The 13,156-nt window shown below is 39.5% G+C and overlaps 1 protein-coding gene across 3 annotated transcripts in view; it reads right to left on the reverse strand.

The window, feature by feature from the left end:
- The window catches only part of NAA16 (N-alpha-acetyltransferase 16, NatA auxiliary subunit), a 62,005-nt gene that overhangs the window by 48,007 nt on the left and 842 nt on the right, over window positions 1-13,156 (reverse strand). For all 3 annotated transcript variants that reach the window (XR_010026800.1, XM_063149373.1, XM_063149374.1), the window contains exon 2: window positions 1,689-1,773. Coding sequence is in view for 2 of the 3 variants with exons in the window: in XM_063149373.1 (XP_063005443.1) it covers window positions 1,689-1,773 (85 nt within the window). In the remaining variant the exon portion in view is untranslated. The remainder of the gene's footprint in view (window positions 1-1,688; window positions 1,774-13,156) is intronic.

The following is a 13,156-nucleotide window of genomic DNA, read 5'->3' on the forward strand; positions in this document are numbered from 1 at the left end:
TTCCCCCGTTCTTCAAGGCACACAGTAGACAAGCAAGTTGCATGTAATGCATGCACTATGTCTGAAAGCTGTCCCAGATTCACATTTCAGTGTTTTTGTTAAATAAGAGACCACTTGTTTTGGTTCCTGCCAGAAGATCAGTCACTTTTTTCATCATAATGCTGCTTTTTCCTCCAACTACAACCTCTTCCCCAGTATTAATAGCAACAGACCATAACCTCAAGGTCACCTCTAACAGCAGTTTGAAGTTTTATTGATAGACCCATTTTACACTTTTTCTGCACAGTACACCTATAAGTGAATGATGACCCAAAATTAGTCAAGGGCTTTTTTCTGTTGTTGTTTTTTAGTTGTCCTACATCCACACTGTAAGAACAGAGAAAGCCAGAATGATACCTTTCAAATAACATTAGGACATTTTATGAAGAATATCTGCGCTGTTGGGAAAGGGAGCAAGCTAATCCTGCCGTCCCACACCAGGGAGATAACTGTCCAGCCACATCAATCCATCTCTTTTGCCACCTTCTCACTAAACTTTTGAAACTCCTTTTCTCTGAGGCTTAAGGTGACAAGTGCAGCTTTCCACCAGATCATTTCACTGGCTTAGTTCTGCCTCAGCTGTCCATTCCAGGCTTTACTCCCAAGGTTCAAAGCCATGAGTGGCTCAAAGCCACGTAGTATGTGGCTTGCCAAGACAGCTAGCTGTCCTGGAAAAGTTTAAGAGGCAGAAAGAGCAGAAAAGACAGATCTGTATACTGAGATGTTACAAAAACAGAAGTGCTAGTAGAGACAAATGCATTAGGTCAGAGCTGAACCACTCTAGATTTGAAGCAACAAAAAAACCTACTTTTATCTCTAGGGAAGTAATGAAGATAACAAAGTAACAGTAGACATGGATGGAAGCACAAAAAGGATTAGTCAAACATTTTGACAAGATCTGACAACATCAAGTAGGAAAATAATTTTACTGACACAGTACATGCACACTCAGGTTGCTTCAACAGAAAACAACCCCCCAAAAATCCACTGTATCAGAAGCAAAGTGTCTGAATAATGTAACAGAAACCTGTAATACAGTAAGACTAGAGTATCCTATTGAGGATGTAAATAGAATTTAACAGATGTAAATTGAAGCAATATTCTGCTGCCCTGCTTCCTACAATACTTATCAGAGCAGGATCACCAGATTCTGTCTTCAGCTTCAAGTATTAACAGCAATAGTATTACACTTAACTCTGCTCCCTTTAAGCAGCAACTTGATATGCAGTGCAGGAAATTTAAGCTTATGAACTTGACAAAAAACCCTCCAGATTTTTAATTTATTGGCAGAACACATTCATATAATATTCAAAAAAAGGCTGGGCTTGCTTTAAATAGGAATGTAAGGAAAACCCACACTAGCATTCTGACCCAGAAACCTAGAAAGGCAAGTTGGAAGCTTCAGTGAAGTGCTGCTTCCACCATGTATTTTCATCTTCAACATCCCAGTGCACAGGACTGTTTGACTGAGGCAGAGTGGAAACCTGATCTGAATCCACAAAGACTGAAAATCCAGAGTAATTATTCAGTCATAACAACAGAATCACATTCCACAACATGCTCTTTTTTTCTCAACAGTATGATGTAGACTAATAAAACACTTAAGCTCTTGACAGGAGACAAAAAAATAATCTTTAGTCTGCAGTTACCTCCATGTTCAGCAAATTTTGGGTTAGAAAGGATCATCTTGCAGAACTTGAGTCCATTTTTGTACTGTTTTTGTTCATAACATTTCTGTAAAAGATGTGAAACATAATCATTGAAATGCATTTAAAACCACAGTACCTTAACATATTATTACAAATGTAGTCACTCATCCAGCAAGGTATGGTGATCAGATCACCACCATCCTCTAGACAAACATACCTATTCATATTAAATTGCTTCTTCTCAGCATTCAGAACATGCAACAAATACTCTACCTCATGGTCTACTTTTTTATTAAAAAAGTAATTCCTTTTCAACAGAAATATGAAAGGGAAGTAGCAATATCTACTTCAATTCAGAAATTCTTAAAACAGAATTCAGTTAGGAATCTTGACTCAACAGAACTTTTGAGGAGAATTAATCTTGGAGTCTAGACACTTCTTTCAAAAGCCCGTTTCCTTGGCCTAGTGACTTCCCAGAAAAAGACATTTCAAGACAGAAAACTTTCCTAGTTGCCAATACAGACTTTTAGAAAAAAGAGAAAAACCATGAAGTAGGAAACACTTATTATAACCTCATTTGATTAAGTGATAGAGGTATCAGGGTGGGAGAATTTACCGACGTATTAAAAAAATAAAACATTTAATTTCTACCTGTAATAGTACAGCTAAAGGCTACTTATAGATATACTTAGAATACCATTCACCTAATTACTAGGTAAACTGGGAAACTGTACGGTTCAGCTGTGGGAACATATGCAAGAAACAAAATGTGAACGTGGGTCCCTTTTCCTCTTTAGGAAGATACTACCTAAATCACTAAGGTTTTAGCAATTTAAATCAACTAGTGAACACTACAGTGGATCACTAAGACAAATCTGTTTAAACCAGTTAAAGGCATGCTTGTGTCAGTAAGCATGAAAGTGATTCCAGGTCACTTATGGTTTTTAACTGTAGGAAAACTACCAAGCCAGGCTTAACTTGGCATCATTTTCAGCTAATAAGGAGTATTGTCCTGCTGTAATTTAGATAGCTATTCTCAGGAGAAGATATGTCATTTCAGTTATGTGCTTGAGTGCTTTAGCAGTCTCTCATAGATCATTCCCACTCCATCAATCTTCCAGGATAAAGGCAAAATCTGTGTTAAATTAATATGGAGATAGTAACTCCTTTGCAATCAGAACAGATTATCCCATTATTTCACAGGGTAAAAGCAATACAGAAACACATGCATACTCACTTTGGAGAATTGGCTAAGGTAGCAAAACAAGGGTCCTCCCCCAGTCTGTGAGGAAGGGCTTAACTGCAGACAGTTTTTAGGTTCTTGCTGCCTGCAACTCGAGAAATTGCAGCTAATCATGACTAAGTGCAGACTGAATCATAGCACAATTTAGGCCAGCAGCAACCCTTGGAGGTCACCAAAATCAACTCTCAAAACAAAAGACAGCTAACCTTGATATGAGATCAGGTTGATCTGCCTGACTGATTTCAGGCAGGATGGCTAGAGAAGCAAACAGTTATACTATGGGAATTCACATTAAAACAACAGCAACAGAAAATATCTGTTTGGCTTTTTTTTTTTTTTTTTTTTTTTTAACTGAGAACTAGTTTCAACATCTTTTACCAGAAATAACCTAGGTTGTGGCAAAACTTGGAGTTCCCTCTAGGGGAAGGTGACACTGTCCTGTTCATCTGCTTTCTTCATTAACTTAGGATGATTTGTATCATTTTTAGGGAATCCTAGGAAAATGCCAACAATGTGCTATGTATTCTTTCTAAACTTATTCAAGTCTGCCTAAAAATTAGCAATAGTGAACATTCATTCACGGTTCTACAACTCTTGCAATGTTGAGTGAAACCCCAGATATACAGCAGTGCTTAACCAGAAGCTATTTGAGACAAGTGTGCACTCAAAATAGATTAACTACTGGAGAAAATCAGATCCATTATCCTTGTTCTGACATTTTTATCCTATAGAGTTCAGTCTCAGGCCTAGAATAAGAACTGAATTGAAGATAATTAGAGACAAATGTGATTTTTGGAGGACAGACAAGATGACATTTTCGAATGCCCAACAGATGAATGGGAAGGAGAAATTAACACACTCCACACTGAGAGGAAAAGTGAGTTCAGTATTCAGTTTTTTGGCTTGCTGACAAGATAACCCACATCCTTAATTTAGGTTGAGAGAAAATTTTGGAGGCCCAAGTCCAAACTTCAATCCAGTACTGCCAAGTCCACCTCTAAACCATGTCCCCAAGGGCCACATCTACATCTTGTAAGTACCCATGGTTGGTGATGTAACCCCTTCCCTTGGCAGCCTCTTCCAATGTTGGACAACCCTTTCAAGTGAAGAAATTTTTCCTCATATCAAATTTAAACTCCCCTTGCAGCTTGAGGCCATTTCCTCTTATCCTGAAGCTTCTAGGAGAAAAGACCAACCCCCATGTTACTACAGCCTCCTTTGAGGTAGGACAGATGGACATTACATAGTTGGGAAACCTGATGTCTCCATATGTGTTCTCAAGGTTTTTTTACTTATCAGGACAAGTGTAGCTGAAATGCATTTACTAGAATCTGTCTCATTGCATTAAGTCTTTGGTTCACTAAAAGCTCAAGTTAATTTGCTGAGTTGTTTTTTTTAACTGTGTAGTGCTTGATGCGATGCTCCCCATCACCCCTTTATGGCAATCACTTCCTGCTGAAGCTAAAATCAGATCGTGAATGTTTACACACTTGAAACCTCAAAGGGAAATTGTGGCAAGACCAAAACGTTTTTCAGAACTTCTGCTACAAGATGTTCCTAGAAGGATCCTACCTCATCTGGCAAAAATCTCATTTATTCCCTTTTTCAACACTAACTCAACCATATAATCTGCTTGTAGACTGCCATACCAATCTAGATACCATTTTGTGCACTCTCAGGTAAGTATCAAGTGCCTCTACACAGATGTCAAATTGGCACTGCATCTGAGAAGTATCTGTAATTGTAAAGGTAAAAAATCCTACTAACAAGGATACAACAATGAGAAACAAGAAAAGATTTGATTCCTGTATTACGATGCTTTGCTGCATCTACTTAGCAAAATGCTAAGTAAAATAAATTCTTTTTTTTTTTTGTATGTTATTTTTTTCAAGACCTAAAATCCCTTCCACTACTAAATATGAAGAGAATCAAGGATTTGAATCACTGGCATTACTTGTAAAACAGGACTCCACATATCACTACTCAATGACATGTGTAATTTATATCTTACTTGTGTTTAACTATTTACAATATCAGGTTAGTGCAGGGATGATTTTACAAACCACATCTACCCAGACATAGCATCTGCTGCTTTGAAAAAGGCCCTGCACTGAGAGAACAGTTACATTTTTCACACACAGAGTTTAATATACAGGCAATTTTATGGCTGAAGAACATCCTATTATCTCAGACATTAGGACTCACTTCCAAGTAGTCGTCTTAACAAAAAATAATCTCAACTGGTGACTGGAAGAGAGACTGCAGCTGCAGCAACCAATTCCCTTCTTCACTCCATGGCCCCAGTGCCTCTGAAGGTATTCAAGTGATGCATTATTTCACAAAGCATTTTTATGTGAAGACTAGATAAAGAGCAGTATCACATTCAAAGACTGAGGACAGCTATTGCATCAAACCAAATAGTGTTAAACACAGCAAACAGGCTTCCCTGATCAGCTTACATGTTTCAATAATTTAAAGTTGTTTAAGATGGTCTGTGACTGTAACAAAGCTGCGCTGACCTTCAATCCAAATTGTACACTAACCCACCTGATGGTGAGCTTGTGTAAAGAGGGCTTGTAAGAAAGGTGGGGACAACTTTTTAGCAGGGCCTATTGAGATAGGCTAAGGGGTGATGTTTCTAGCTAAAAGATCAATTCAGACTAGACATAAGGAAGACATTTTTTATGATTACAGTGGTGAAATAGGCTGCAATAGGCTGCCCACAGAGGTGACAGATGACCCGCTCCTGGAAATATTCAGGGAGTTCTGAGCCATCAGATCTAGCTGAAGATGTCACTCCTAATGGCAGGGGGTTGGACTCCATGGCCTTTAAATGTCCCTTCCAACCCAAGCTGCTTTGTAATTCTATGTGCAATTTCTTTAACAACAACACTGCAATTTAAAAATTGATTCTGCTGTCTCTTGATAAGAGCTTATCAAACACAAAATCCAAACCATAACCAGCATTTTAACATTATTCTCTGATCCTACTTGTACAGCCCACATTCTGTTGAGACAGGTCTGCACATCAACAGGCTGCCTTGCCAAAAACATGATGGAGCATCAGAACCACCAAACAGAAAAATAAGCACTTCAAACCAAATTAAACAGTTTTAACATAGCTGGGTAAACACAGCTTCAAGTTTTATTAGAAAAACAAATGAGAGAAACATTAGGCTGGAAAAGACCTCTATAATTGCCAAGTCCAGCTGCCATGTTCTCAATGAACTACGTTCACGAGTGCCATATTTACCCGCCTTTGCAAATACTCCCAAGGGTTGGTGGCTCAACCACTTCCCTGGGCAGCATGTTCCAGTGCTTAACCACCCTTTCTGCGTGGAAACTTTTCCTCATATCCAATCTAAAGCGCCCCTGATGCAACTTGAGGCCATTTCTTCGTGTCCTGCCACTCGTTACACAGGAGAAAATACTGACTCCCACCTCACTACCACCTTCTTTCAGGCAGTTACAGCAAGTGATAAATAAGGCCTCCCTTGAGCCTCCTTTTCTCCAGGCTAAACATCCACAGCTCCCTCAATAAGACTTGTTTAAGACATCACTTGTTTTAGTCTTCCCTGCTGCTGTTCTTCCATATAATCCTGCCTGCAGACCTCTCAGCACCCAACAGTTTCTACATTCTTCTTGCCAAGTAGTGTCTTGGCTCCTGTTGCCAAGATTTTGGTGCAGAACTCGGGGAAGATTTCAGCAACACCTAGGATTCATTTAAAAAAAATTACTCTTCTCAATGCTCCGTAACACTGATGGAAATGCTGCCTAAAGTAGGAAACCAAGGACTAAATGTGGAACTTCAGAGCCTAGGGAAAAAGGGCAAGATTTCCATCAAGCCTTATGGGAAGAGTGTTGGAAGTCAGTTATGCTGGAAATCTCTCCCAGTCACAATGGTGATCAAGTTCAGTAGTAAAAACCCGCAGAGTTATCAATGGCACAGCTTCTCATCAGCACCTTTTCCTAGGAGCTATCTGACAACTACTTTGGGATTGATCAAATTACTGATACACATTCCTGACCAAAACCAGGCACAACCAATACAGGAACATCAGCACACTGTCAGTATTCTTAATTGGCATTTGACACTCGGACCTTTTAAAAAGCCTTGTTTTACTGCACATCTACAAAACAATGCCATCAACACAAAACAGGCAATCCACTTCCTACAGCAGCTGACAAAATTAGTTGAATCGGTACCTTAGATTTAGGCAACACTCAGCAGTTAGCGCTTCTAAGCTAATAAATAATTATTAAATTATTCACCAGTTTGATAGCAAGGTCTGTCCATCTTGTTTGAAGGCATTCAGCATCTGTGCTGGAAATGCTCCTCATATTACAAACTATATGAATATTTCCAATGCTGATACACAAAAAGAAAGTATCATGATACCACTGAAGTTCAGAAACAGACTAGAAACCTCTTCATGAGGTTTTCCAAACAGCATCCCTCTCTCTCTCTCCACACTGACTTCAAGTCACCAGTGTTTTAGAGAATGAAAAGAAGTATCAGCTGGAAGGGGGGCTTTGGGTCACGAAGGCCAAGAAAATCCTGTCTCAAGCATCTTAAACTTCTAGTCCCATTCTAGGGTAACCATTCCAGAGTATCAACATGTTTTTCTACCCATTCTCCATACCATACCAGGATTTTGTATATGCATGGCCACCCCATGTCTGCTATTACTCCCCTGGTAAGAGCAGTTAACATAACCTCATCATCTGAAATAAAAAGAGGAAGACAACATAGATACATCCTTGCTTGCTTCAGTTGTAAAAATTGACAGGCCACATCATTCCTGCCCAGACCTGGGGACTTAGCAATGCAAAACAGTGCTGAGTCAGAACACAGACAATGATGTGCAACAGAATAAGCAGCCAGCACTACACGGTGGTAACATTTTGGTCAATGTATTAATGTCACAGTAATGTCTAAGCTTTCATTTTCATGATACTCTGTATACAACAACAGCATTTTTGCTCCTCAACCAGATTTTCATAATTATTCAAGTTCAAATCATCAGAAGATGCAAAACTCGGTACATAATGCAGCTGGTAGTAACAGCTGTAATCACTTGCTGCTTGTATTCTTTATTATTGGCAGAATGAAATTGATATTCTATTTATTATGGGAAAGAACATGTACGATAAGAGAATGTTTTTTCACCATTTATTGTCCACAGACCTCTTTAACACCCCTCTAAACTCCACCTCTTTTAAAAGGGGAAGGCATTATCAATAAGCTTGCCTTAAGGCCTAGTGTGATTTTGTGCTGTGCACACAGACTCAATATAATCTCAATTCCTAGAATATCCTTTGCTTTAAAAGGGCAGAAATAAGAAAACAGAGTAGAAAGAGCTCTTGCTGGCAAGTACTTTGCATTTGTAACTTTTCATTGCTTGACTTAATACAGTTCTCTCCTGTTTATGAACATGTGTGGCCCTACAAAGCAAACACCATAACAGCAACACTAGAAATGACACAAATCATAGCCCAGACAGACATTTCCCACTAATTTTCAATCTGCACTTTGTGCAGAAGTACTGAATAGCCCAATCTACCCCATCTCCTGGGATGAATTACAATTTCCTTAGCAAGAACTCAGACTAAGCAGGTGGCTCCACAAGCTAGTGGAACTGCATCTGAGAGCAGTTAAGTAAATGAAACCATGAACACCAGCACTGTTTTGTGGTATCTGATACAAAACACAGTAAAATAAACACCAGGCTTTAAAAGTGACAATTTTATTTTGGCATCTGCAAGCACGTTCAAGACAATTACCAATGCAAGCCTTCAACATCAATTTAATATCGACATTCCATCCTTAAGAACACGGTGATTCAGCCAAAAATCGCACGAATCACAGCAGATCAGAGCTGACATCAGACACACCTGGGACAGGCCACGAGAGGTAAGATACAAGGGCTGGATGCAGAGAGAGGCTTTGGGTAAGACAAGCTCTACTGCAGTTCTCACCAGAATGTTCTCAGCCTCCACTTATTCGTGCCTCATCAACATTCCAAGCAAAGGGTTTAGCTTCACTCACAAAAAGTTTTGTTAACAAAAAGGATTCCACCTTTTTGTTAACAACTTCTTGTTTGGAGCCTGCTACTTTGCAGCCACTGTTTCTACCAAAATCAAAATAAATCCTGATAGCTTGAAGACAGGCAAGTACTTACTTAACTTCTGAATCTTCTGTTAAGGTCTTTCTCCCTCTAATTTCATACTCCTCCTTCCAAGGAGGCTTGGGGGAGGAACCAGGGCAAAGAGCAAAGCACACTGCACTGCAAACACAGACTCGCAGTGTACCTGGGCAGCAGCATAACAGCCTATGGATTTCCCAGGAATCACCAGTTTTCAATATATAGGGGGAACTGTTTTAACAAAACTTCAAATACCTGTAAAAATCTCAAACTTGGGGCAATCCATCTCACAGCCCATCCAAGGTCTGCAATAATTAGGATTTCCAAGTCCTACATTCATCTACAACCAATTTTACATGTTATGACTCAACTTGCTCCAAAAACATGAAAGTTTTCGGTGGCCTTCACTTTTTGTGCCACAAATAGTTCAGAACTGAACTCTTCTTGCTATTCAGTGCTTGTTCTCTTCCATATAAACAGCCAAATAAGAAAAAATTCCAGCATAAAACATGGAGAGACTTAACTCTGAAAAATTAACATTTTTAAAAAGTATAAATAAAAGTCCAGAATCAAGAAACAACCCACAGCATTCCACAGAAGCCTCCTTTCTGAGCCTTGCATGATGACCTTCACAAACACCTTTTGAAAAACTAAACCAAGAATATCTATCTGGGATTAAGTCTTCTCCAAATGAGACTGACAAATGTGAAGCGTGACTTTCCCTTTTGAAAGCCTTCCTGACTCTTAGCACCAGCCTGGCATCTGTCCTCTGCAATTGTGTCACTTCAGCAGTTTGCAGTGGCCAGGCATCCTCACCTCCTCGCCTGAAAGTCCGTATGGAGGAAACCCCCTGCACTCTTCCTAGGCTGCCTGTCCTCCTGCACAAGCAACAACCACACCAAGAATCAGTCCTAAGTTACACCAGAAGGTTTTAAGCAACTGCTCCAAACTCCTGTCTTTAAAAGGAAGGGGTCTTTAAATGTCAGAGACTTCAAACATCCACTGCTCCAGTGGTGGGTTAATAATGGCTACCTCAGCTATGGTATCCATCTCATTTGGGAGATCCTAATTAGCATAACATAACTTCCCAGTTATCAAATTTAATAGTTCAGTAACTTCCCCACATCATTCCCAGGAGACTGACTAGTTGCATGCTTATAAACTATTATTATTTCATTAAATAAAATTTTAAAATGCTTTCAGAATTCTATGGATAAGAATTAATTAAATCCTACAAACACCTGTATATTTAGATTTTATCAAAAAATAAATCTCTTAAGGTTATTGAAGAAGTTGGAGAACAAAAAGGACATTACAGAGAAGCTGAACAAGTCCTCAGAGAGGGCACTTGAAGTAATGCCTAACATTTCCTTACCCTGAAAAATGGAAAATGTATGCCTGAATGAACTGAGCAGCAACAAGCCACTGCTGCAAGGCTATATACTTCCAGACTTTTTGTGTCTTATTAGCTGAAATCATCTGCAATTAGAGCAGCAAACCTTATTTTCGGCAACAGCAACATGAGGAATTTGCTGAGAAACCAAAGGATTAGTCAGTTACAGGTACAATACTATCCACAGTTCTATCAAACATGAAACAACATCAGATCAACCTTACACTGCTGGAGCCTGGGCTCCCACCAATACATATTAGAAGACAGTGAGCATTTCTTGAAAACAAAACAAAACAACTTGGCAAGTGAGCCATGAAAGCATGACAAGAACCCCAAGGCTTTCCTCTAAAGCCTACTAGATTACTTACAAAGACTACTGCCATGCCCTGTACAGACAGGGCTGACTTGATTCCATAAAGCCAATGTTTAAGACTATCTCTGAGAGAGTTTATAGTATGAATTCTTGAGTGAAAGAAAAAAAAAAATCAAAACTGCTTAAACTGAAACATACTCTGAAGGCAAGTTTACAGCTCAATTTTAAATAAACAAAATAGAAGATTAGGCTAAGCTTACTAGAAGTAAACCCCAAATACATGACACCAAACTTCAACCTTAGCTTTTCTAAGCTATCATGAGTATGCTTATTTTAGACAGCATCTGCCCCGTTCACTTAAAAAGTCACCTAAGCTGAAGACCGACTTTAATTGGCAGGAAACACACAAGCACTCCTATATTAATTCTTATTTATGATGCTTTTCCCCTTCCATGACAGGGGAACATATTCAAATACTTCATCCATGCCTTCTGTGAGGCTGTGAAGCGGCAGAGCTTGAAGCTGCTCAGCCCCTCACTCCCAAACAACATCACACCTGTAAGCACAACAGGTCTTCCAGGGGAAAAGCATCTAGACTGAGAAAATGGAAACAAAACAGAACTGGAAGACAGGAGAGAGCAAGAAAGGAGCTTTAGCACTACCTTACAGCAGTCCTGACCAACTACTACCTACACCACAATTGCTATTCCTTCCCTAATCATTAAGTGCTAGTTTCAAGTCAGCTTGTTCAAGCCCCGCCAAGCATGCAAGCACACAGATTGATGTGGCTTAAAGACTATTTACTCGGCTTCTCGAGCAGACTTCTCAGCTTACACTGATCTCCAAGGGGCCACACCAGCCAGGGCAGCTCTGTCAGCTTTGCTGTTACTTGGGCATCTTGTTCAGAACATTGATAACCTGTCTGATATGTGACATCCACCCCTCAAGTCACTGTGAAGGATTTCTCATGATCTCCAAATTAGTTTTCCCTTTTTCAACTGCTAATTCTCTGCAGAGCATTCATCAAAATACTGAAGTCCTAATCTATGAGTATAATTTCCTTGCATCTCTCCCAAGTGATTAAATCACTACATGCTTGTAGGGTCTTATTATGCAGCCTCCCACTTAATCCCTGCCCCCAATTTTGGAAATTACCAGGAATGCTATGGGCATTTAAAATATTCTAGCAGTGCCAAAGTAAGCAAAAGCTGTTTCGATTAAAGGGCCTTTAGCACCACAAGCTATATTACTAAACAAAAATACTGTGAGACATGTCAAGCAAACCAAGGGTTCCATGTGTAGTATGCCAACATTAGTATTCCAGAAAGAAGTGCACCATAAAAGAGTCAGAGCTAGTTAGAAAAAAAATTTAAGAAATTAATTTTCAAGAAGAGACACTATATGAAGAGACAAGCTAGTAGCTTTGTGATCAACACTTCGGGACTGCAACTGGCCACTACACATCACCAGTTAAAGGCTTCTGAAAGTTTTAGAACGTAAGTACATTTCTGCATGAACTTCACTGAAAGTTTATGTATCTCTCCTCCTTGCCTAAGCACTAATTTCCAACACTTTTATCCATCGTTTAATATTAAAAAAGTCTAAAATATGATCTCTAAAAAAGCCATTCTATAATCCAATCAAAAAAACTTTATAAGTGGCTGCTACTGTGAACTTGTCTGCTGCTAGTAAGAATAATCACTTAACTGTTCTAATATTAGTCACTTATTTTTAGCTGAGAGAAAGAGGAGTGCTAGAATGACTTACTAAGATGCATACCATAAGCATGCAGTAAGCAACAAATCACCATTAAGAACCAGTTAGTTTTTAAAACCTGTACACTACGCAAAGCAGCCAAAAGAAAACAGCTCTAAAGAAGCTGAAAAAAACCAGCTCTGTACAGAGTACAGGAGCTTACTGCCACTGTTTGACCTCAGCTTCCTGAAGCCCAAATGTCTACCTCTGAACCACTACGGTGGTTCTGAAGCACTGGCACTACCTAACCAACTCAGAGAGAACTACAGAAATTTCCGCCTGCCAGCAGGATTACTTAGTGTGCTACACAGACGTCCTCTGCCTGCAGAGTGGTAAACTGAAACAAAACACCTCAATTTTGTTGAGGCTGGAACTCCATTACTATCACACTGACAAGCTCGCGAAAAAGGGAGTGTGGTGTTTTCTTGTCTCGGGAGGGAGGAGTGGGGCTTTTATTTTCATGAAGTGTTATCATGATAAAGTACAGTGATTCAGAAACTCACAGCTAAAGCGAGCTCCTTCGTCAAAGTTATCTCGCGAACACTAAACGTCCCTTGCACCGTTAAATCGCAAAGAGCGGAATTCGCCCAGCACAAAGGAGTTGAGACAAGTCCTCCA

The sequence above is a fragment of the Melospiza melodia genome, chromosome 2 (assembly GCF_035770615.1).
Source record: "Melospiza melodia melodia isolate bMelMel2 chromosome 2, bMelMel2.pri, whole genome shotgun sequence".
NCBI lineage: Eukaryota > Metazoa > Chordata > Aves > Passeriformes > Passerellidae > Melospiza > Melospiza melodia.